The sequence below is a fragment of the Aspergillus saccharolyticus genome (assembly GCF_003184585.1).
Source record: "Aspergillus saccharolyticus JOP 1030-1 unplaced genomic scaffold BP01scaffold_45, whole genome shotgun sequence".
Lineage (NCBI taxonomy): Eukaryota > Fungi > Ascomycota > Eurotiomycetes > Eurotiales > Aspergillaceae > Aspergillus > Aspergillus saccharolyticus.
The window spans coordinates 95,348-118,579 of record NW_020290655.1 but is presented as its reverse complement, the minus strand read 5'-3'; the positions used below and the strand labels follow the sequence as shown (position 1 = coordinate 118,579).

At 51.7% G+C, this 23,232-nt stretch overlaps 9 protein-coding genes across 9 annotated transcripts; 3 read left to right on the top strand and 6 right to left on the bottom strand.

The window, feature by feature from the left end:
• The first annotated feature begins 565 nt into the window (after nt 1-565).
• Nucleotides 566-1,531, top strand: cyn1 (putative cyanate hydratase). Its single transcript, XM_025575878.1, has 3 exons — nt 566-669; nt 759-1,198; nt 1,250-1,531. Exons 1-3 carry the CDS (start codon nt 649-651, stop codon nt 1,269-1,271), a joined length of 483 nt encoding a protein of 160 aa, XP_025427577.1. The 5' UTR covers nt 566-648; the 3' UTR covers nt 1,272-1,531.
• Nucleotides 1,532-2,135: 604 nt separating this feature from the next.
• On the top strand, nt 2,136-3,568 carry BP01DRAFT_327328 (putative C2H2 finger domain protein). The gene is made up of 4 exons (XM_025572907.1): nt 2,136-2,363; nt 2,451-2,696; nt 3,015-3,166; nt 3,233-3,568. The coding sequence occupies exons 1-4, from the start codon at nt 2,193-2,195 to the stop codon at nt 3,495-3,497; spliced, it is 834 nt and encodes a 277-aa protein (XP_025427576.1). The 5' UTR covers nt 2,136-2,192; the 3' UTR covers nt 3,498-3,568.
• Nucleotides 3,569-3,993: 425 nt separating this feature from the next.
• BP01DRAFT_360241 (uncharacterized protein) lies at nt 3,994-4,450 on the bottom strand. Its single transcript, XM_025575877.1, has 3 exons — nt 4,373-4,450; nt 4,227-4,291; nt 3,994-4,136 (listed from the first exon to the last, which is right to left on the bottom strand). Exons 1-3 carry the CDS (start codon nt 4,442-4,444, stop codon nt 4,091-4,093), a joined length of 183 nt encoding a protein of 60 aa, XP_025427575.1. The 5' UTR covers nt 4,445-4,450; the 3' UTR covers nt 3,994-4,090.
• A 1,667-nt stretch (nt 4,451-6,117) lies between these two features.
• Nucleotides 6,118-10,341, bottom strand: BP01DRAFT_327326 (NRPS-like enzyme). The gene is made up of 3 exons (XM_025572906.1): nt 9,571-10,341; nt 7,046-9,520; nt 6,118-6,964 (listed from the first exon to the last, which is right to left on the bottom strand). The coding sequence occupies exons 1-3, from the start codon at nt 9,859-9,861 to the stop codon at nt 6,542-6,544; spliced, it is 3,189 nt and encodes a 1,062-aa protein (XP_025427574.1). The 5' UTR covers nt 9,862-10,341; the 3' UTR covers nt 6,118-6,541.
• Nucleotides 10,342-11,493: 1,152 nt separating this feature from the next.
• BP01DRAFT_360239 (homocysteine S-methyltransferase family protein) lies at nt 11,494-12,897 on the top strand. The gene is made up of 2 exons (XM_025575876.1): nt 11,494-12,598; nt 12,690-12,897. The coding sequence occupies exons 1-2, from the start codon at nt 11,663-11,665 to the stop codon at nt 12,822-12,824; spliced, it is 1,071 nt and encodes a 356-aa protein (XP_025427573.1). The 5' UTR covers nt 11,494-11,662; the 3' UTR covers nt 12,825-12,897.
• A 108-nt stretch (nt 12,898-13,005) lies between these two features.
• BP01DRAFT_368913 (putative amino acid permease) lies at nt 13,006-14,786 on the bottom strand (the record flags this gene model as incomplete). Its single annotated transcript, XM_025576523.1, has 3 exons — nt 13,006-13,122; nt 13,181-13,530; nt 13,577-14,786. The coding sequence occupies 3 exons, from the start codon at nt 14,784-14,786 to the stop codon at nt 13,006-13,008; spliced, it is 1,677 nt and encodes a 558-aa protein (XP_025427572.1).
• A 1,845-nt stretch (nt 14,787-16,631) lies between these two features.
• On the bottom strand, nt 16,632-17,186 carry BP01DRAFT_262112 (uncharacterized protein; the record flags this gene model as incomplete). Its single annotated transcript, XM_025571312.1, has 1 exon — nt 16,632-17,186. A coding segment is annotated over one exon (555 nt), but the record flags the coding sequence as incomplete, so codon positions are not given.
• Nucleotides 17,187-18,180: 994 nt separating this feature from the next.
• Nucleotides 18,181-21,369, bottom strand: BP01DRAFT_386272 (uncharacterized protein; the record flags this gene model as incomplete). The annotated part of the gene is made up of 3 exons (XM_025577667.1): nt 18,181-18,343; nt 19,102-19,305; nt 20,786-21,369. 3 exons carry the CDS (start codon nt 21,367-21,369, stop codon nt 18,181-18,183), a joined length of 951 nt encoding a protein of 316 aa, XP_025427570.1.
• A 737-nt stretch (nt 21,370-22,106) lies between these two features.
• On the bottom strand, nt 22,107-23,146 carry BP01DRAFT_305322 (uncharacterized protein; the record flags this gene model as incomplete). Its single annotated transcript, XM_025572192.1, has 3 exons — nt 22,107-22,570; nt 22,754-22,919; nt 23,024-23,146. The coding sequence occupies 3 exons, from the start codon at nt 23,144-23,146 to the stop codon at nt 22,107-22,109; spliced, it is 753 nt and encodes a 250-aa protein (XP_025427569.1).
• Nucleotides 23,147-23,232: the final 86 nt, after the last annotated feature.

The following is a 23,232-nucleotide window of genomic DNA, read 5'->3' as shown; positions in this document are numbered from 1 at the left end:
GCACCACAGACTGAAACTTCCATGATTACCACTTTTCAAGACCGACACGGTCGCCTTTTCCCGAACGTCGCATGAAATATATTTTGTACTGCCGGCAGTGGCCAGCAGATAATGACACTTGTACAAAGAGGTAACGTCGTGGGCTCTGCGGAATAGTCTCAAGAATAGCTTCGAACGGTTGGTCCATTGCACATGGCGTCATTTTACTTAAGGGGAGAAACCCCGCACCGTTGGGCAGGAAGCAAAGCATCATGATCAGCTTTTTGTCATGGATGTCCGGTCAAACACCTCTGGAGAGGAACGCCAATCACACACCAAAGAAGCTTGACTAGCTGCCGATGCAGGGACGAGTAGACAGACACCCAGAAATCTAAGATCGTCGGGCTGTCATGTCCAAACTACCTATATTGTACATAGTTCACCCTTGGTTGCAGGATTTCACCAACGGTTGCCCCTCACCGACCGGCCCCGCAGTTAATGGACCCCGCACCGCAGTTGGAGAAGCCAGACCGGCTTCAATTATTTAAGAATGACATCGGCCCGTATTCTACAGCTTGGAGCTTCTTCTCATCGTACTGGCAATTACTCTTGACGAACCATCCCAAAAACACTTTTTTAAGTCATTGAAAACTTCCCACCAAACTCACAATGTCTCTCGCAACCCTCGACGTAAGTACTATCACTCCGGACAGACCGATGATACCGAGGCCGTCCCCTCAAGTCATTTACGCACGTATCGAGTAACCCCGCGTCACCAGGTCTCTCAACACCCATACCTCCCCTCTGCATCGGAGACGCTCTTCAAGGCCAAGGCCTCGAAGAAGCTGAGCTTCGAGCAAATCGCCCAGCACATTGGTCGCAATGAAGTAGCTGCCGCTGCCCTCTTCTACGGCCAGGCCAAGGCCTCACCCGAAGACATTGAGAAATTGTCTTCCCTTCTCGACATCTCTCGTGACCACCTCGAGGAGCAGCTCAGCGGTTTTCCGGATCGTGGCCGCACGGTCGAGATGCCGCCCAGGGAGCCGCTGATCTACCGACTGTATGAGATCGTGCAGAACTATGGTTATGCGTACAAGGCTGTTCTAAATGAGAAGTTCGGTGACGGAATCATGAGCGCCATCTCGTTCTCGACCAAGGTGGAGAAAGAGACGGACGAGGCTGGCAACAACTGGGCTGTAATCACACTGAGAGGGAAATGGTTCGTCGAGAAGAGTCTTACATTGAGGTGAGAACTTGCTAACTTTGATAGGCTGCCTTTCTCCCGATTTTAGGTCGAGGTATCATGGGAATGAAAAAGCTGGTAGGATGACGGCTGTAGGGCATATAAGCAGTACCGGAAAGGAAAATCATTATTGTTCAGTCTTCTTCTCATATCTCTCATTTCTACCAAAAGATGCAAAGCGCAATTGTGACATCCCCATCGTGTGTCGGAAAGCACCTGACATGACCCGCCGGATTGGGCATGTTTCGTAGTGAAGTGAGGACGGTATGAATAAATCCTCAGTCTTGTATTCCACCTTCTTGGTTGAACCACCCACGAACCCCTTCAGCTTTTATCTACATTCCCATTAATCACTTCTCCCTGCCCGCCCATTTTACCCTCCTACATTTTTCTTACTTCGTCTGACGAACACATCCATTCTCCCCAGTTGAAATCTTGACTCCTTGTGGTCCTTGAGGCCTACGCAAGGCCTCTTTGTTGCACTGTGTTGAACTAGTCGCTTCTGTCAAAAATGTTTGCTCTTCCAAGCCGGCCTGCGAATTTCGCTCATGGAAATGGCTCTAACACAAGCTTCGATGGCTCCGCTCGCTCTAGTGTAGGCCCTGCCGATGCTGGACGCGAGGGTACACTACCTCTTCGCATAAGACCACCTCAATCCGGCGGCGTTAACGCTGTGCCTTCTGGTGTTATAAAGCCCGGCGAGAAGCCCACTGGCCCGGGTGTCTTGAAACAGGCTGCATCGCGCGCAGGACCGTCTGGCGCAGTCCGTCCAGCTGCAGCCCCTTCCATCGGAGGCCTTGAGTTCGTTACTCGCCCTGTCGCCCCATCCACGTCTATTCAGCCTCTCAGAGAGCCAGCTCTTGCTAAATCCAATGCTTCCGCGACGCCCTTGAATGCAAGACCTACAGGACTAAACAGGCTCCCCTGCACCTACGCTCCCTGCGGCAGACATTTCCCCACCCAGAGAGAGATGAATATTCACAAGATACAGGAGCACGATTACTGCCAGCGCTGTGACGAAGACTTCCCCGACGAGGAACGTCTGCTGCTCCACAAAATTACCAGTGTAAGACACATCGTCTGTCCTGTCTGTGGCGTGGAATTTCGCAGCACGGGCGGTCGCGACGTGCACATTCGTCAAGTGAGTAGACCATGAAACGGTTTCCCGAGAGCGGAAATACATAGAGAAAGTAGTCCAGAGCTAACACAACACTTGTTGATGGCCTAGAATCACCGCGCAGATCAGAGCATCAAGTGCCGCGGCTGCCCGCTGACCTTCAAGACCGCCAGCGGCCTGATGCAGCACGTCGAAAGCAACGGGTGTCGCAGGATTTCGCAGAGCCGTCTCATCCAGCAGCAGCAAACGCGTCTTATGATCGCCGAAGTCCTGGACGGGGATCGGCACATCCACTTGGAGGATCTTGACGACAATGATGGCGGTGTCATGCTGGACGGTACCCCCTTGAAGAGTCCTGTCAGTCCCAAGATTCCTGAAACGAACAAAGAGAACGCAAGACTTGCCACCAGTCCCAGCCCCAGCCCCAAAGCGCAAATGGCGATTGTGACCTCTCCCTTGCGACAGCAGCAGAACCAGGAGTTCCCTTCACCCCCCTCCAACGCGACAGAGAAGAGCATGGTGACGGCGCTCTCGCGACCCTCAACCCGCAACGAAGCAGAGGCCGCCACCGCTGCCGGTGTCGACCCTGCGATCGTCCCTGATCCGATAGCGATTACGCTGGAACACGACAAGACGTGGGAACTCTTCGGCAGTCTGCATGCCACGGCCGGCGAGATCCTCCGCAAGGTCACTCCAGGCTGGGATCCGAGCGAGTTCTTGAATATGACGCGCACACGCTACGTCTGCCAATGCCGGGTGAGCTACCGACGAGTGGAGGATTTTGAGGAGCACGTCATTGAGGAGATGCGTAATAAGAAACCTCTGAGGTGAGTTATCTCAGCATGAAATATCATCCCTCCGCTTCCAAGCGGGACTGACCCCCTCCCCAACAGATGCCCCTCGTGCTTCCGCAACTTCAAATGCTCAGCAGATCTAGTCGCGCACATGGAAGCCGGAAGCAGCGGTTGCAGCGTCGCTGCTGGGTCCGCGTACGGCCAGGTCCTGGATCAATTGACGGGCGGGGTGGTCCGCGTCGCGGGACAGCTCCACGACGGTTCGATCAAGTACGAAGCGGGCAACGTGGAGCCGCTGTACGAGGCGGATACTGAACCGACGCTGATGGGGGTAGACGTGAGCTACGCCAACATTATGTGGTGATTTACTACTGCAGTACAGTATGACTGCTGACAAAAGCGCTTGTTTTCGGAAGAATATCCGTTCAATGGTGTGCCGTGCTGTAACTTTTGATACTGATTCTCTTTACGTCTCCTTTCGTCTGCATAACATTTGACAGATCCATATTCATATTTAGCACCAGATTGTGTTATTCAACCTATCATCGGAGATTGTTCCATCATCGAGTTCATGTCCTTGCTAAAGCAAAATCGGACCTACTTTTCAGCGCATCGCAATGCCTAACATACCGAGCAAAACAAGAAGCTATCCCCCGTAAAACTGGACAAATCCGCATTCAATTCATAGACATATAACATTGTAAAAAGATGGGGTATAAACATCAACATAACAGCATGTATCCAACACGACCGAGAGAAACGCTCCGGCCCCCCCCACCTCAGCAGCCGCACTAGCACTCATTCCCGAAGGTCCATGCTCATCCACCCCAGAAAACTGTGACAGTCACGGGAATAGACTCTCTCTCGCGTCGATCATCTCTCATAGACATCACTTCCAGCCACTCCACCGTCATCCTCACCGCTCACTTTCCCCATAGCAAGAAAGAATGGAATCGTCTAGCAACACTCCTCACAGCACTCGAAGCACATCAACCCAGCGCAACTGCATGATCATCATTAGCTTTACGCTCCGCCTGCTTCATTGTGTCTGGTCTGGTCTGACCCAGTCTATTGGGGGAGGGGGAACACATACACGCCACAGCAAACACCACCCGCACCACCACCGCGAAGGTTCATGTGCATCTGTTCTTGAGAAGTCTAAACCGACAAATTAGCGACTGAATTGAGTCTTAGGGGTCTAACTTCGATCCGAAACGGAAGGAAAAAGGAAACTCGTACAGGCTGCTCCGTGACAACGCGCTCAGTCGAAGGCGCCTGCGGGCTCGTGGGCTGCTGCATCTGCATGTTCATGGTAGCGGTCGTGGGGTTCCAGGTTGCGGCCTCGGGGGCGGCGGAGTCCTTGTTGGAGGATTTGAAGAGGTTGAACATGTTGATTGTTTTTGGTGGAGTTGATTGAGGTTTGTGTTTGGGTTTAGTTTTCTGTTTTTGGAGTCTGTGTCTGAGTTATTTGTGTGTGTAGAGAGACTGAAGTGAGAGAGTAAGTAGGATAATGTCCTGGTGACAGGCGGACAAAGAGCAGTATTTATGTTCGAGGACAGGCAGCCCAGCCTTCAATAGCGCGGGATGGATCCAAGACTTGGTACCCAGTAAATTTGGGTCAGGGGGACTCCGCGCGGCGGGTAAGGTATGGTTACGGTCACAGCACAGCCAGTCACAGCCAGTCACAGCCACGAGATGCTCCACGTCAGCGGCTCAGCCCTGCCGCGCTTGCTTCTTATGGGTAAATATTCACTGAAATGAGGACATTCTCGAGGACCGCGCCTCTAAACTTAGAATTCGCTACAATACACATACTCAATACGGACCATACTCAGTCGTACAGTACTGGGATGCATGCACCAGACCAGGATAGTTTAAACCTCGCAGATGACCATATCTGCAAATCTGCAAGTCTGCACTTGACCACCATTCTCAGTCAGTTAGTCCAAGCACTGTATTTCGTACTCCGTCCGTACTGGACGATCAAATCCAACTGCCAAGACTCACCAACCCCCACAAGGCAATCAACGGAACCGCCAAAATCAGGCAGCCTCAAAAATTCGGACTCCTCGTTCCCGAATTTCCCGCCGGGCTAAGATGCCAAGACCCTCCCATCTCCGGTCTCATTCCCGTCAAGCTTTTTTCTTTGGCAGGCCAGCAAAACAGGGCAGTACATACAGACAATTCCACATTGGCATGAAGTGGTTCTGCTGTGTGTAGTACTGTGTCGTGCTAATCTTAGTAGCTCAGACTGCACTGTAGTATGCTCCATAATTGGATAGCATGAGGGATGCCTAGGGCTTACACTTATAGTTAGTAATTATCCTGTGTTGAAGGATTTCCTCGGTTCAATCAGTCGGTGGGAAAGAATTCTCGAAGAAGCCAAACCAGAACCAGAACCAGAGACCACTTGGACCCCCGGATCAGCAACCCGATTTGAGGGTCAACTACGGAGTAGTATTCTGTGGGTAAATGGTTAATGCTATTGCCTACTCCCAGGGCCAGGCTATGGTCCCTTGCATCCTTCACTGCCAGGATCCCAGAAGGCAGACACATTTCCCCCTTCCCCTCTCCGAAGCGGTCATTGGCTGGGAACATAACAGAATTGGCCCCCAAATCGTACTCTGTACGGAGTAGAGCGCAGTACCCTGAGGGAGGGTTGTGCTTTGATCGTACGGATACTCCGTTATCGGTTGATCTAATTCTAGGGACCTGCCTCATATAGTGCCCCGTTCGAGGCGATCGGGTCCTTCGTCGGCTATTATGTTTCCATTTCGGGAGGGGATGTGCCTTGCTCTTGGATGTGTGGCTGTGCGCCTACGTACTGTACTCGTACTCTTACTCGCAACTCTCGTACTCGCACCTAAGTTACGGGACAAATTCGGACAAAGCCACATGTGTACGCGCACACACCGCCTCCGCGGTACACCGGCTACTACTGAATACTTTCGCCTGGTGGTTCTTTGCGCTTGGCGCTCTCGTTTCTGGTTGCAGGCACTAGGAATTGATTCGAGTTGAAGTATCATACATCACCAGAGTTCATGAGATGGCTTCGTGCTGAGAACGGACGTTACGCGCCTTAGGGGCGGAAGCCGCGCATCACACGCTTCAATACGCGTATTTTTTGAATGAAACACTAGACCACTCTTACTCTAGATGGGTCTGGATCCCCCGGGCTTATCTTTCAACGAGGGGAATCATCTGACATCGCCTGTCGATCATGATTCCCGCTGCGGGGGTGACGCATTTTTCGTCTCAGATATCCGCCTAGTGGTACAATAGTGGCCAGGTTTAGACCACCAGCTTGCTCTGAGACACGGCGCTAAAGGGCGCAAGTCATCTACATTCAATATCAAGCTCATTCATGTCCGAAAAGTGTCCTTACAGCACGCGACCTAGACAACCAGCTCAAACTTCAAGCTCAGGAAGCCATCTCTCTTTCCACTGTCGCAGCCAGACCTTGAATAATTCAGCATCGACTGGCTGGATCTTACCCAGGACCGTACTATCGGCAACGGCGTTCCTCGTTTCTAAAGGCACGGAAGTGGTATCCTGCTGATCAAGTAGCGACTTGAAGAATCCGAACAACGGAAGCGCCGGCAGAGCTTCTACACGTTCGCGACTTGAACCTTCTGAGTCCTGTTGTTGCAAATCATCAATCCATTCTTTAAGCGGAACCACCTTCGCCCCACAAGCTCTGGCCACCAAGGGAGCAAAAGACCCCCAATCTCGAGCTTTTGGATTCACAATATGGTATACTTTGAGTCCGGAAGAATCCTGCCGCTCCTGGCGGCATTGAACAATCTGCACAATAGCTTCGGCGGCCAGGTCCTACATATTACCACCAATGTTAGCAAAGGGGCTGACTCTCGGATATCAAAATTGACAATATGCATCAGCCGCCAAACTTACTATAGGAACCCAATTGACATTGATAGTCCCCAAAGTGTCTGGAACCTTGCTCATACTCATGGACGAGCGGACCATGGCCGGGAACCAGTCCCGGGGGTTCCACATCCCTCCTGTTGGCGATGAGGGACCGCCTACTTGACCAACTCGGTGGACGCTGATCGCAAGGTTGCTGCGCTGCGCTGCAATGCCACAAAGCGATTCAGCCACGAACTTCGATTCCGCATATCCTATCCCTTGCACCACAGAAGCATCGTGCAAGGTTTCGAGAATCGTAGGGCCATGAGTCTTTTCCCACCCCCCAACTGTCGAGATAGATGATACATAGTGTAAATGAGCCCTGCGTGGGGACTCCTCCACCAGTTGCAGAAGGCGCCGCAAACCCGGGAGCATGTCTTTCTCAAAAGCCTTCAAAGGTTGATTGAAATTGACGGGCCAGGCGTTGTGAATATAGACGTCCGTTGTGTTACGCAGATAATCATACTGAGCAGGGGATAGCCCCAGCAGTTCATCGCCGAGGCCGATCTGCCAAAAGTGGACCCGCGAAGTATCTCTCAACCACCCGTCCGATAGGCCCCTTTCTCGGAAGTTGGTCACCTGGCGGTCGACTGCGTCGCTGCCACGGTTGAGGCAGTATATCTCTGCGACTGTAGGAACTTGCAGTAATTGATGGAGAAGGTGACTCCCAAGGTCTCCCGTCGAACCAGTCAACACTACTGTGATCCCACCTTGACCAAGATGCCGAGCGTGATTCCATACAGAATGAATGAGCCGATCGGCTCGCGTCCACTTGGCACCTGATTTGTTATCTTGGATAGATTCATTGCCGCTCAAATGTCGACTGAGTCTGTCAGCGAGAGCCTGTACGGAGCCGGCTTGGTAAACCTCATCCCCTGACCAAGTCAAGGGTTTGCCAGCGGGGTGCATTCTTTTCGATGCCTGCTGCAAGACTCTGGACAACTCCTTCACTTGCAGAGAGTCTATTCCTGCATCAACCAGATCATCATTCTCGCCAAACCCTCTCAGGCCGAGTCGCTGGGCGAATACCTGTTGGAGCCAGCTTCTGATCGCCTCTCGGTCGGAGCTCTCGGGACATGCGCCGACAGAGCTACCTTGCGCCTTCGAGGTATCAGAGTCCGTGGAATCATATAGGGAGTTTAGGACGCCCTGATAATCTTTGGCAGTCTCGCGACGGCGCAATGATCCCTTCGGGGCTTGGGCAAAGGGTTTATCACGAGACGTCAGAGCGATGTGAGTATCATATATGCGTGCATAGGCGGGAAGTGCTTCATTGGCCTCGTCTAGGATTGATTCGAGCTGCTTTCGAAGCCACTCCTCGGTCCAGTCCTGTGGAAGCTTATTCCACTGGGGCTCCAAGAGCAATGCAGCTTGGTAGCGATCCTGCCCGAAGATCGCCGCCCGACTAATTAATTCATGTCTCTCAATGATCTTCTCTGCTGCAACAGGGTTGAACTTCTCTCCATTCTTCATGACGTTTATGTCATCACCCTTGCCACTGAAACGCCAGAGACCAGATTTGGTCGGATGGGGCGTGAAAAGATCGCCCGTACGGTATTCAGAGAGATCCGGGTAGGAATGGAAGACTGCGTGATACTTGCGTGACTCGGGTCTTGGGATGACCAACTCGAAAAGTCCTTTTTCGACTTCCTCCATCCTTACTCCACAGGCCGGGACCCATTCCAGATAACACCAGTCGGCTGGATCCTCGCAGAGGAGAGTTGGCGTCCACCCAGTTTCCGTACTGGCAAGGACTGTTTGCAAATGTGCAAGTGACGATAACTTGTCCCCAGTCGACTGCGACATGGGAGCGCCGCCAAAGACCACTTCTTCGAATTGCGAAAATGCTTTCCTGCCGCTCTCCTGTTTCCCCAGGTCTTCGAGCACCGGCGTAAGCGCCAATGTCCACTTGGGATGATGGGTAGACATAATTTGCGCGAACAGATCAGAGTCCAAAGGACGATCTGGAGCAAGTACGAACGGCGTTTTAAAATATATGCACTCTACGATGCTCACCAGGCCGCCGAAGTGATACATAGGAGCATAATGAAACCTGAGCTTTCCTTTCTCTCGCACATGCCCTTGAGCGAGCTTTCTCCCCTTGGGAATGGGCATGGTTTGGATGTTCTCGAGGGTAGCGAGATAGCCGTGTGTTATGTTGATAGGCTTTGGATTCCCCGTTGTGCCAGAGCTGTGCAGGATAATAGTGGGCATATCCTCAGCGGCCGCGAAATTGTGCTCATACTTGTACGGGTACTCATCACTGGGTTTATTCGAGAAGATTCCCCACAGAGGAGGCATGTTCCATCTTTGGAGCTTTTGCAATCGATTGTCCTCAAGCTTGTCCAACATCTGTCGTAGCTGCTGTTTATTGCTGGCATCGACCATGACTGAGCATTTTGTGGCGTCGAGCAAATGCTGAAATGCAGTGTGCGAGTTCCGCGTAGATAAAAGCAATGCCTTGCTTGGATGAGTATCTCAACTGCCAGAGGGACTTAAGTCTTACGCACCGTGTTCCCCGTCTTCATGCAGGCCAGCACAAATGCTGCGTATCGCAAGTCATTAGTCCCTATGTATGCAAGGACGTGTCGCTTTTTCTTCGCGCTATCACCCAGCTGCTCGTCAATCCAGAAAGCAACGCGGTTAACAGCATGAGCCAGGTCCCGATAGGAGATTTCCCGCCAGCCATCGTCTAAGTTCATGGAAACCGGATGGATGCAGTAAAGCTGATCCGGTTCCTTCTCTGCTATCTCGTCCAGGACTTGGTGTAAGAGCCGGCCTGGAGAAGCTTCTGAGCCCATTTTGTGAAGATGGCGATGATAATCTCAAAGTTTAGTGTAGAGTGCTAGAAAATTGAATCTGATGGTAAACCTCGCAGCATGGAGACACAGGCTTTTTAAAGAAAGCCAAGTTCATTACGGAGCAGTGACGGCACCAAGCCCTGCAGCATCCGACACATTCCTCGCAGCGCATGAGCGCTATGCAAGGGATGAGTCTCTGCTGAAGAATCAGGCCAGATTAGGAGATGCGTGAGGTCCACTGTGTTGCTGTTTTCTCGCAGCTGCATCCTGTTGTGGCATCCGCAAACGTCATTGAAGCTTAGAATCAGGTCTGCCAGTCTGGCCTACTCTGCAGGTCTGACGAGGCTTGTGTGGCGAGTCCGGGAATGTCCTGTTATCCTCTAACCTGGGAATGGACTGGTATATTGACCATTGGGACACTCCCTGTGCCTTGTCCGTGTCAGTCTCCTTGCAAGCTTTCGGCACGACCGCTGTCGTGACTTCGACTCGGACGTTCAGGAAGACTAATGTAGTTGAATCCAAGAATGGAAAGGAGGATCGCGTTCCAGAGATGTTCCAGTGGCGAGCATGCCACCGACCAACGCCGACAAGCCAGCCGAGAAAACCCGGACAGCCCAGCCTGCGGTAGTATCCTTCTTCGTGTGGCATTCGTCATTATACGGGTTCCCCGATGTCACGAGACCGGCGACAATTGAAAGTATGATGATTATGAGAGGGGATGATTCCATGGTAGGCAAGCGAAGGGTCATTCTCGTTGGTATAAGCCTCGCTTGTTGCCCTTGTCGGTAATTCTGACCTACAGACTGTCTCTAAAGACAACCCAAATGCAGAATCGTGATCTTACTATGTCCGAGGACTGATTCCTACAATGTGTATGAGAAGGCTTTAGTACCATTAGTCGCTCACGACGAAGTAAGATAATTACAACACCTCACATGGCCGAGTCAAGGAACGCCTGTCAAAGGGGACCGCCGACAAGTCTCACCTTTCGCGGGATCTTGCAGTGACGAGGTTAGACTCGACAGCAGAAGTTGTGCATATACTGCTTCGCGTGTATGCTAAGCTGTATCACCCTCTGTTGTTTCTACTTTGATCTCGAGATAGGTCTATTATGTGGAGATGGTCATCAGGATTGCTTGAAGGACTAGTTGTACGTACGCTAACCACCTACCTCTTAATATGTAGTCAATCCAAGACAGATTTGGCCGAATCAGTCCAAGCGATACTATACCCACACCAAGAGCCTCTCATAAGGACCTATCCAGCCACACTACATAATTCATGACGATTCGAACCGAGCAAACCGCCCGTTCGATTCGTCCGGCGCTCACACGCGAGGAATCCCCCGTCGAGTCTCCATCTCGAACGATGCTTGAATTCAGCCGAGTCTGCGTGGGTAACCTAAAAGTGAGAAGCCACTCGTCAGTAGTCTCTCAATAATCCCCACTAGTAGCAAGAGATGGAATACGTACCTCAAAGTACCTTACCTACAGTGACAGATTCGTTCTAACCCGCCAAGCCCGAGCGACGGAGTATCGACCCGATTTAAGCACGCCTTTAAGTGAGTTAAAATTTAACCACGCAGTAAAGAAAGCCCCCCACTCTATTCTCCCGCTTAGTGGGCGGGGGCCCCTCCACAATCCGTCGCATTCCATAACTTCTTCTCCCCCGAAGTCCTTCATAAATATTTCCGCAACTTACTTAACCACCATTCCCCTCTAGCTCTCTCGCCCCTCCAACTTCGCTCTACCACACAGCCTGCCTCTCTACCACAGTAATTTCCAACCCGCCAAAAAAAAAAATGACAACACAAGTCCCCATCCTCATTCTCGATGGCGGTCTTGGCACCACCCTCCAAGACCACCACTCCATCACCTTCACCTCGACCAGCACGCCTCTCTGGTCCTCGCACCTCCTGATCTCCTCCCCCTCGACCCTCCTCGCTTGCCAACGCTCCTTCGTGACAGCCGGCAGCGACGTCCTCCTCACTGCGACCTACCAAGTCTCAACCGAAGGGTTTTCGCGCACCAAGACCCCCGAGTTCCCCACTGGCATCCCCCGCGCCGCCATCGCCCCCTACATCCGCACGGGTCTCTCCGTCGCCGCCGACGCAACGGCAAACACCGACTGCAAGGTCGCGCTGAGCCTCGGTCCCTACGGCGCGTGCATGATCCCCGGCCAGGAGTACAGCGGGGCCTACGACGCCGCCCACAACGACGAGGAGAGTCTGTTTCAATGGCATCTGGAGCGCCTGAGGTTGATTGTCGATGCCGTCCACGAAACCGGGCAGACGCTGCAGGAGAAGGTGCAGTATGTGGCGTTTGAGACGCTGCCGCGCTTGGATGAGGTGCGGGCGGTGCGGCGCGCGGCGCGCGCGGCGGGGCTGGACGGCATGGGGATTCCGTTTTGGGTGGTGTGTGTGTTTCCAATTGAGGGGCGAGATGAGTTGCCGGATGGGAGCTCGGTGGAGGAGGTGGTGGCGGCGGCGTTGGGTGGTGGCGATGGCGCTGGGGCGGTGCCGTGGGGGATTGGGCTCAATTGTACGAAGGTGCATCGGTTGGAGCGGTTGGTCAAGTTGTTTGAGGATGGCGTTCAGAAGGTGTTGACCCGACAAGATGCTGGGAGTAAGAAGCAGCCGGCCTTGGTGTTGTATCCGGATGGGACGCAGGGGGAGGTCTATAACACCACGACGCAAGTGTGGGAGAACAAAGCTGATGGGCCTGGGGCGGCTGACTCGGTAGGTGTCCCCCATTCTCGCATGTTTGAATTCTTGAGTTTCACGGCTGTGAACTCGATTAAGCAAGTCCTACTGGTGCTAACGATCACAGCGTCCGTGGGAAGTCCAACTTGCAGAGGTTGTCAATCATGCTCGAGCTAGTGGCCAGTTCAGCTCGATCCTCGTGGGCGGCTGCTGCAAAGCGTCCCATCATGACATCGCCAAGCTCCGACAACAGTTTTCATAATTCTATACATTCAAGTTATACGTCATCTGTACATTATTCTTTTCAAAAAGACAAGACTACTTAGTAATCCGAACAACCTGAACAGTACTGCATCTATGGGGCCTGCAAGTGTTGAAAAAAAAAAGTTTCATGGGTATAACGTCAAAGTAATATACAAGTCTATATACAAGAACATATGTACTCAGAAGATCCAATCGACGAAGCGCTTCAATGGCGTCTTCGGTCCGTGGTCCTTGATAATGATCTCTCCCTCCATTAGGCGACCAGACCAGAGATCCAAGGTGGATGCGCGGACGAACTGAGGCAACACGTTAACGAACAGAACAAGAATGCAGGCATGCGGAGATGATACTAACCTTGCTGCGTTTGAAAATCTTCCAAAGGATAATTGGCACAACAAAGATTGGGATACCGACGTACGAGGCGAAGAAGTCCGAGGTGGACCAGTTGCCCTTAAGGAACACGGGGAAGCCAGCCACGAGCGTAATGATAGTGGATCCGATGAATCCCACCCACGCAGTGTAGGGCTGGAAAGGACCCTGCCAAGGCAGAGTATCGCGACTCTGACCTTGAACCTTCATCGCCCGATGGAAGCGAATGTAACAAAAGCAGAGGGTCGCCCAAGCAATCAAGCCGGCAACCGTGCTGAGGTTGAGGAGCCAAGTGAAGGCTTGAGAAGGACCGCCACTTCCGAGACCTGAACGGACTGATTAAAACGTGAACTTGTACTCAAGGTCATAGGGGAAACTTACTCAGATACGCCAAAGGCCCGAAGAGCCAGGAGACGACCACCGCCACGTACGGAACACCCTTCTTGGTGACCTTGCCGAAGAACTGGGGAAGCTGTCGGTCGGTCGTCATGGCCACGATCATGCGAGAGCCGACCCAGCAGTAGGAGTTACCGGCGGACCAGGCAGAAACCAAAATACAGGCGTTGACAACCGAAGGCAGACCACTGATGCCAGCTTGCTTGATGGCAATGACCCATGGGGAGCTGTCGGCATTGCCAGAGCCCGAGGTGAGGCCAGAAGTCCGGGGATCAACGATCATTCCAATCAGCAGGGCACCGAGAATGTAGAAAAAGGCGATGCGGTAGGTGACGCGACGCGCTGCCTTGGGAATGGCGCGGTGCGGGTCGATGGCTTCGGCGGCGGCGATAACGACGGTCTCGACACCAACAAAGCTGAAGGAGGCGTTGACAAAGGCCGAAAGGAACCCAAGGAAGTGACCTGTAGGTCCTGTAATGCCATTATAGTTGGTCCAGGGACCAGGGTTGTGCCAGTAGCGAAAGCCGATGGTCTCGTGGTTCGGGCCGCCGCCTGCGGTGATCACGATGGCGGCGACCACCAAGCCCAGAAAACACAAGACCTTAACGGCACCTGACACGACTTCACTCTCACCATAGAAACGGACACTCATCAGGTTGATAATTAATATCAGTCCTAACCCGACTGTTATTACCACGGCCGGAGTTATATCCGACCAGTAGCTCACCACTACCGCAGCCGCGGAGACCTCCGAAGCAATGGCAATAGTGTAACAGTATCCGTAAGTGATGGCGAGAGAGAAACCGACGGCGGGATCGATGAACCGAGTAGCCCAGTGGGGGAAGGAGCCTGCAGTAGGAAAGACGGTCGCCAATTCGGCGATACTTTGCATGACACACCACAGCACAAACCCCACGACAATATATGCCAACAACAATCCGGCAGGCCCTGCTTTCGCATAGGCCGAGCCGGTTCCAACGAAGAGACCAGTTCCAATACCACCGCAGAATCCAATCATGCTAATGTGGTAGTTCTTGAGACGACGCTGAGTGGCACCACGGCCACCAACATTGAGCTCCAGCTCCCCTTTTACCGGGGCACCATCTTCTTCGCCATAATAGTTGGGCACCTTCGGATCACCGCTTCCATGATGCTCAATCTTATTCTCCGCGGCGGAGACTGAAGAGTCGTACATCGTTTGCGCCGAAGGTGTGGCAGGTGCTCACAGTGCAGGAAAAGTCCGGGGGGGGAAGCTGAAATGTGGGATGAGGGGGAAAATGTCTTGGAAGGAGGAAGACTGGAGACAATTATATCAATCGATGACAAGCAGACGAACCGCGCAGCTTGCCACCGAACGTCGGCCTCGCTCGGAGAGCCACTTTTTTTTTTTCTTCCACCGTCGCCGCAGTGTGCAATCGCCATCACGACATCGGGAACCGGATTGGCACCATTCCATATTGATACTAAGCGGGCGACTTTTCCCCACCGAAAGCGTGCCGTTGTATGGTGAGTTGCCGTATGCGGCCTCCACTTGGCCCGCGGGACGGTGACTGCGATTGAACATGCGAATTAGTCATTCATTCGTGAAGATACAAGCTCAAGATGACAGGGGAACAAGATTATTGGATGGAGAACCTCTACTGCATGGAGACTCGGACTGGAATTGGAGGAGCCATGGCGAACTTGGTGTGGCGAAGGGGATTTACAGTTTTTCGAGAAGACGAAGCGTGAAAGTTTTCCCAGTTCAGGATCTGCCCTTGGTTTGTGCGAGGCACGTGCTTTGGTGTGGTTACTAGTCCTTATATAGCCTAGTGTGGGTTGAAACGGTTCCTGCAGCCGGGCACTGCTTAAACGGCTAGCTCGAGCCAAGCCGGAATTGCCTCATATCCTGCAAGAATTTTGCGATCGTTGCGCTGGCAGCCCATTGCCATACAGCAAACGCTGCAGCACTTGTTGAACAAGTATGAGGGCAAAAGAACTACCTCGACACTGGCTCTAACCTTCTCTTATCATCAGATCCCTCACAATTCCGCGCACCCTCCGATTCGGAGAAAGCTACTCCGCTCTTCGCATAGCTCTTACGTAAAATCGGCCACAGCTCCGCGATCAGAGCGTAATTAGCTCGGTTTCGATACGCTATTGATGAGTGCAATCAATCAGTCGAGTTGGCCAGACACGAGATTAGAGACGGCCGATGCCATCCTGCCGGGCTGCAGGCAATTTCGGCCGAGCAGAGTTGCCTGCTATTGTATGCTCAATAGGACCAGTATGTCTAGTTCTAGGCTCACAGGGTGTACTCCATATTGTTCTTCGTTCACTTGATGTCATGTTTGCCACTGTCAGAGGCGGATGGACCCCACGGTGGCTCTTGTGAGCGCATCTTCGGGTAGAATCGCGTCATCAGAATTGACTGATTGATTGTAACTATGGGCAGTCAATGTGGAAGCTGCCGGAAAGTATGATATAGTGTCGATGGAAAAGTTGACGCACAAATTCTGCTTGAGTAGTACGGCGTACTTGGGGGCACAATTGTTCGTCAAGAAGGATCGGGTGAGCGAATAATAATACTTGTGGAAGAGTTACTGCCAGCCTAGAAACTGTCAAGCCGGAGATACATATTTGCTTCGTGCTAGAGTCACCATACTCGAATTGATCGGGTCTAGAGAGTATGGCTGACCTCAGCAACTAAGTTGAAAGGTTGCTGTGATGAACACTGCTTGCTCGAAGACATGACTCATAATTAGGTCCCAATTCTGAGCGTACCCAAAACTACAGTATATGTCAAAACACCAGGATTCAAACCAAGCGAAAGAAGAACGAAGATGATGCTCATTCTGTAGTCTCATCTCACCTCAGCATACTATCTATCATACACCACCTCGAAACCCAAATCTTTTAGAGACCCCAACGCCAAACAAACATCCATACATATACACAATCATCACCACCATCCCCCCCAACCCCCAAGAAGTAGAGAATATCATAGACACCACCCCATGCATCATCTACCGACTCCCAACTCACCTTACCCCATCGCCCCTCACTTCTTCCCCTCCTCATCTCCCTTCCCCCAAGTCCAAACATCCCAAATATGCTCCCGAATCAAGTCCCCATACCCTTTCCCCTCGTCGAGCGCCTTCTGCTCCTCTCTTAACCTCCGCTCCTTCCACCCCTCCGTCTCCCCACCCATCCACACTCTCTCCAAAACAGGCTTCTCGAATTCCTCGCGAGCCTTCAACTTGGCCAACTCCTCCCCCTTCGCCTCCTCAATCTGCCGCTCCCGATCCGCGCGCAACCGGGCCTGGATCTCCAGCGCCCGCTCACTCGGCAACCCACTTCCAAGTGAAGTAAGCGCATTCGGGCCGTGGCCGTGGCGGTTGGACGAGATCTTATCCTCGAGGCGATCGACGATGCTGCGGCCGGTGCGTTCGCGGGTGAGGTGGTTGGCCGAGATGGAGAAGGCGCTGAGTTGGAGGACGGTGAGATTGTCGAGTTTGCGGGGTGGGAGGGCCATGAGGATGGGAGATGCGATCAAAAAGGTCCAGGCGGCGTAGGTCTTAAAGCGTTGGTAGTCGGCTTCGCGTTGGGATTGGAGAGTGGTTTGTTGTTGTTGTTGTTGCTGCTGCTGTTGTGGTGGTAGTTGTTGTTGGTGCTCCTCGGAGGTAGTGGTGGGGGGTTGTTCGGGGGCCATGGTTGGGAGATTTTGCGTTGGTGGAGGTCTTTCGCTCGACTCGCGTGTCAGGTCACGGACTTGATTTCTTGAGTTGAGATGGTATGATTCAACTATTATAATGGATGGATAGATTTCGTTGCTGGTGATGGTCTTCTTATCAGCGGCGACTTGCTTTGCAATGATCGACGGGGAGGGTGGAAATTCACGGCGGGCGATTGTGCCACATGCCGCAGATCAGTCATGTGACTTGCCTACCATTTTGTACTGTATCAGCTGCGGCCCTTGAGTTCGTGCTTCATGGTCTATAATTGCAGTAGTTAGATGATTCATGCGGTGATACTTGCTTCGAACCTGTAGATTTGCGAATGTGATTTACGCTGTAGTTCCTCTAGTACAGCCTCGGGCTTGATCTGCCAGGGAACACATGCATTCGATCATCTCCAGAAGCATGAAATGCAAAGAGCACGGTGTAAAGACACTATTCTCAAGTCAAAAAGGGTGTGGTCTGTGCGAGGATTTGATTTAGAGAGACTCCACATCTTAGTTGGGGCGCATAATACACATGTATGGGGTATTGGTTCACTTGTTAATAGCTAATAAGGTCATCTTAACTAATACAATGTCCTCAACAAGAAGAAAGCTTCTCAGGCCCCATCAACAGACATGTATACATTAGACTTGCATACTCAAGTCAACGAAGATCCTGGCGACGATGGCGGCGACCGGATCGCCTTCCCCCGCGCAGGGAACGGCGGGCAACCGTTCAGTGTTGCCCCCAGGTCATAGCATTTCATCAAATGGCCCTTTCACCCAGACACTGCAGAACACGTCCCAGAAAACCATCAGGAAACGTACTTCTCCACAGAGCGTGCATGTATAGACCGGATTGAGAACTGGACTAACCATCTCCTCAACCCTAGCCAGCGGCGTCTCCGGACGCTCTCTTCCGTCTTCTGTTAGCCAGAGACACTAGAGTGACTGCCTCTCGTGCCTTCTTCAGCGCCTTGTGGGCTTGTTCCGGACCCTTGTCGAACAGCTTGCGGAGAACCCCGTGGACCTTTTGAATGGCGCGAGCGCTCCTGTCGCTTTTAAAAGCCACAATTGGAACTGAGGCACGCCTTTTCGGGGAGCAAAGGGAACAGGGTCCAGCACAATGGTGTCTATCATCAGATAACCTAGAAGAAACTCAGCAGCACATTGTTGTAGAAACATGAGTGATCGACGGACAGGAATCGAGGCTTGAAGTTTGTACAGCCTCGTTTCATAGAAAAACTATGCACTCACACCATTGAAGACAGGGACAACAGGGAACGGAGGCGATTTGGTTGGAAGTCCAGGTAATATAGAACTTTTCAAAGTCCCATAACGGGGAAATTCGGATTCAAGTATAGGTGTCAAAAGCAACGCAATTGCAAGCAAAGCAAGAACGTAATAGCAAGTGAGACTTGTGGAAATATTTTGTTCGTGTCCCACAGAAAATGAGGTTATTCGGGTTTCTTGAGTATCGGTGTTTTAAAGCAACGCAGATTTAGAGCAAAACAATCTGAGACTCCATCATTCATCAATGCATTGTTCAGCAGAAGTACAATGAGGGGATTTTGTGGGCCGGTGGCGGAAATAACGTCCTTCACCACCATGTCCTGTTATGTCTGGCCTTCGCCTTCGCCGTGGGGCGACGGCATGGAGAAATATTGGGCGAGTATTTTAGACGTAGAGCTTTGCCTCCGCGTTAGTCAAGAGTGTTAAGCGAAATCTAGAAGCGTATACCCTGCGTTGCGTAGCCATCGGTCTACTGCAGTCCCCGCTTTGCCATGGCCGACTTGTAAGAGCTGCGAACATGCTTTCAAGGTGGAGGATATCGATGGCATTGGCCACGATCAGGCATTGTTCGCATAATCGTTTGATTAGGTTGCAGTTGGAATACGGTCTGCTATCCGTTTGGCAAGTGGTGCAGTGATCTTCGTCTTCTCGAGAGCCGCGAACATGCTCTCCGGAACTTGGAGACTCCATGGCCTTGACCATGTTGTCAGGTTCGTTGAACCTTCGTAGACTGGTGTCAGCGAGCGTGTCTCAAACGCAGAAGGGAAAAGAGTGCGGACAAATCTGAGTTCAAACCTCATAAATGTTACTCTCAGAAATGACCCTCCATAGATGAGGACGGACGTGCCGAATCTGGATAAGGCGGAGGTCTAAAGCAGAAACGCTCTGAATTCGGGTCTAAGTTGAGCAATTCGGCGCGTTTAGAATCCGCTCTTGTTTGGGAGGCACAAGAAAAAAGACGTGTCAAGATAGTATGAGAGCAAGGAGATGAAGGGAGAAGAAGAAAGGGACAGGATGAGAGAGACAAGAGAACATGGGGCTTAGAAAGTGGGAAGTGGAAGTTTGGGGACAAAGAATCTGGGAAGTCAATTCACGAGGGAGCAAAATATGATTGTCTGTGAATGAAAGGAATGCTTCAAGAGATACTGTACTGTACCTTTGCCAACCCCCAGATCAAATGGCAAGTGCCAGTCCAAAGTTGTGCGGTGAATTCAGCTTGCTAAGGCAAGCACGCCAGTCGAGGCTACCAGTACTCAAGCCCTAACTTGGAAGTGAATCTCTCCTGTCCGACTGTCCGGGCTGACTACAATACATTTAATTGAATAGATTGGAGTCTTGAACTTCTTCATGGCTACTGAAGGACTGACTAGACATCTGGCGACTGATTTGAAGGTAACAAAAGCATTTGTGAATATGTTGGTCAGTCCATCTACTAACAAGACTCTCAGGATGACCCCTGATTCACAGTTCTGCACATGAAGCTATTGTGGACTTGCTTAGCTTCACCTTCCGGCTACTGGTCCTGGACACCACGTAGAGGTGCAAGTCTTGCCCAGGTGCTGTACACAGGTATCCCGTACAGCTGGGGTGCTGAGATTTTTGATATTTTCTTCGTGGGTGATTGATCTGTTTTTACAGATTTTGGGAGCTTTGACCTTTTTTTTGGTCCTCCAGGGGAAAGGAGATTGAAGACTTTTGATTTTTTTTCGGATATTTGCTTTATGGACGCTTTGGTCCACAGAGGCAGGGATTGATTGCTTTTGCTTTCTGGACGCTTTGGTCCACAGAGGCAGGAATTGATTGCATTTGCTTTATGGACTCTTTGGTCCACTGAGGCAGGCATTTGAATTTGCTTTATGGACTTTTTGGTCCACAGAGGCAGGCATTTGAATTTGCTTTATGGACTTTTTTTTGTCCACGAAGGCAGAAGGAAAGAAAAATACATGACGGGAGCTTTTTGCTCAGTCCATCGACAAACACGAACACCCCATGAGGGGGTCACAAACACATGCTTGAAAGAAGAGAGTGAAGTACATGAGGAGGATTTTGCTTTTTTGTCGGATTTGGATTTTTTGACTTTGTTCTGGTCCCTCAAGGAGAGAGGTTTCAGATTTTCACAAAGAAGAGATACAAAAAGCATGAAAGGAGGGAGCTGAAGTTATTCAAGCTGCACTCATTCCATCGACATCGTCGCCACCCACCAGAGAAGGTCCAAAGCTGGAGCGTCTTCCATCACCACATCCAACGACATTTCTTCTAAGCGACAACACAAATCTCCGTAGTCATTGGTACTCTTCACCATGGCCTCCTCCAATGGAGGGGCGTCCACCATCTCCACGTCCGGCGCTTCCAGAGGAGGTGCTTCGGCCACGGGGAGGTCACAGGTGACTTTTTCAGCTCGCCGGGGGGAGCGGCAGCGGCGAGGGCTTTTCAAGGGACGAGGAAAAGAAAGAGGATTGAGGGCAGCGTTCACAACCCCCTCTTCCAGAGGAGGTGCTTCGGCCATAGGAAGGTCCCAAGTGACCTTTTTTGGTCGTCGGGGGGAGCGGCAACGAGCAGAATTGGGGGAATAGCGAAGACAAGAAACAGGGCCCCGGTTGTCACCTGGAGAAGCCTGGCACTCCCCGCTGAGGCCCTGGCCGTTAATGAATTGGCCAGGATTTTTCGGCAGCCCCAGATTTTTCTGTAGGATGCGGCCTTTTTGTAGGATGGAGCTGCCATGGCCGACTTTTTTGAGATGACCGAAGCGCACCTCAAGGTCATGAATGCTCATAACCTTTGCCATAATGGCGATAGAACTTTTGTAGAGTCCTATTGAATGAAGGGAGTTCGGATTGTAGAATAGGTAGTAAAAAAGCAACGCAATTAAAATCAACGCAGAACAATAAAGCAAGTGAGACTTGTCCGTGTCCCACAGATTAGGAGGTTAACGGATATTGAGTATAGGGTTTCAAAATCAACGCAGTTTTAAAGCAAAAACAGTTTTTTTTGAGACTCCTTTTTTTTGTTTTAGGTAGTCTGGAGAGAGAAGGAGAAGAGAGAAAGAATCCAGAGAGGTCGGGGGGGAAGGGGTGGGGGTATACCCCCCCCTCCCCTCGATAGTGTCATGATGCTCTCAAGAAAAATTCTGCTGCGGCCGTCAAGATGTTGATATAATTGCCTCAGAGATGACGACCGGACACCACTTAGCAGCCATATTACCCTTGCGAAAAAGTTAGCACAAAGTATGGCACAGTCTGGAGGTAATGCAAGATCACCCCAGCTGCTGCTTGTCAGTTCGATTGACCCAATCATCGGGATTATTACTGCAGATAAACCACAAATAAGGTTTTCCAGCGAAGATTGATATTACATGCCTGGGAGCTCTCTTCTGTTCCGTGCCAATGAAGCCAAAAATAGAAGCGCTGTCTAATAGCATAGTTGCCCTGTCGTATGGCTTGACCCGACAATCGGATCCCATTGCAATTGGAAGAGTGGTTGTGGACCTGCGTTGACGACCTTCCTTACAATAGTGTCGAAGTTTCATGCGCTGTCCATCGCTCTCATTTTTTTTCTGGGATGTCTCGTAACAGCTCCGGGAGACGCTGCACTCCCGGTGGAGGTCATGCTGTCTCTCTTTCGCTTCTCGACTTTGGCGGTGCTCCGCTTTCTGCGCTGTTCTTCTCGAATAGCCAGTCGTCGTTGGACTTCCTCGGAGATGTCTTCCGTCTCAATTGACACCGGGGTGATGTTTCTAACGTCCACCTCATCCCCAGATTGCACCTTGATCAGGCGCTTGCGCTTGTGGTGACGGGGATGCTCAGGGAGGACAGCTTGAGCCGCGGCCAGCGGTATTGCACTCTCCCTCTCATTGCACTCTGTGCGAGCTCGTTTCGTCCGACCTTTCGCCCGCAGATCATTTCCAGACGAATCACCCTCCTGATGGGAAGATGTCATATCCAGATCAGCAGGACCTGCGCGCGAGATTTTCTCGGCGCCAAGGTTCTCTATCAGATCATCAGTCAGTCCGGTCGGTCAGTTTCCTGAAGCCGTGGATGCAGCAGGAAAGGCTTTTCCTGCAATCAATCTCTGAAGCCGGCGAAAAGACGTTTCGACTTACTGGAGCTCTATTCCGAGAAATCAGCACCATTTTGACGCCATAATCTGCCAGGGGAAAGCCCACGGGAGACTCACAAATTTTCCTTTGATGACCTTGAACTGCATCATCAACTTCTTCGTCCGCTCCAGCATGTTGGAAACCAACCGCGATGCGTCGCCATTGGACGGAACTTCGCCCTGGACCTGCTGCAGCAGCGCCAAGTGCGATGCCAGCAGCGATTCATGCTGCGAGCAAACCTAAAGCATCCCGCAAAAAGTTTTCACTCGTTAATACCAAAAAAAAATGCAAACGCTGGCCTCCCCATGAAGGGGACCAGCTCGTCGGAAGAAATTTTACACACCTCAGCCCATGACAATGGCTGCTGCGCGGTATCGGAATTACCGCTACCAGGACTAGGCTTACTCTCGTCCTCTACCTCCTCTACAGTGGGATTCATGGTGGGTGGGTGGCTCGATACCGGCATCTTAACAGGATTCGCGCAATGACTTGAAGTTGGATTAAAGGTCGCGCGGATCCCGTAGGGCAGGGCGATCTGGGTGTTTTGGTACG

Coding starts and splice junctions, on each gene's coding strand:
- BP01DRAFT_327326 (XM_025572906.1), bottom strand. CDS start 9,861: ATGGGCTCAGAAGCTTCTCCAGGCCGGCTCTTACACCAAGTCCTGGAC. Junction 9,521..9,570: donor GCATGAAGACGGGGAACACG/GTGCGTAAGACT, acceptor CATCCAAGCAAG/GCATTGCTTTTATCTACGCG. Junction 6,965..7,045: donor ATGTCAATTGGGTTCCTATA/GTAAGTTTGGCG, acceptor GGTAATATGTAG/GACCTGGCCGCCGAAGCTAT.
- BP01DRAFT_360239 (XM_025575876.1), top strand. CDS start 11,663: ATGACAACACAAGTCCCCATCCTCATTCTCGATGGCGGTCTTGGCACC. Junction 12,599..12,689: donor GGCCTGGGGCGGCTGACTCG/GTAGGTGTCCCC, acceptor TAACGATCACAG/CGTCCGTGGGAAGTCCAACT.
- BP01DRAFT_327328 (XM_025572907.1), top strand. CDS start 2,193: ATGAATATTCACAAGATACAGGAGCACGATTACTGCCAGCGCTGTGAC. Junction 2,364..2,450: donor GCGACGTGCACATTCGTCAA/GTGAGTAGACCA, acceptor TTGATGGCCTAG/AATCACCGCGCAGATCAGAG. Junction 2,697..3,014: donor GTACCCCCTTGAAGAGTCCT/GTCAGTCCCAAG, acceptor ACGGCCGGCGAG/ATCCTCCGCAAGGTCACTCC.
- BP01DRAFT_360241 (XM_025575877.1), bottom strand. CDS start 4,444: ATGAACATGCAGATGCAGCAGCCCACGAGCCCGCAGGCGCCTTCGACT. Junction 4,292..4,372: donor GCGTTGTCACGGAGCAGCCT/GTACGAGTTTCC, acceptor TTGTCGGTTTAG/ACTTCTCAAGAACAGATGCA. Junction 4,137..4,226: donor GGTGGTGTTTGCTGTGGCGT/GTATGTGTTCCC, acceptor ATGATCATGCAG/TTGCGCTGGGTTGATGTGCT.
- cyn1 (XM_025575878.1), top strand. CDS start 649: ATGTCTCTCGCAACCCTCGAC. Junction 670..758: donor TGTCTCTCGCAACCCTCGAC/GTAAGTACTATC, acceptor CCGCGTCACCAG/GTCTCTCAACACCCATACCT. Junction 1,199..1,249: donor ATCACACTGAGAGGGAAATG/GTTCGTCGAGAA, acceptor TAACTTTGATAG/GCTGCCTTTCTCCCGATTTT.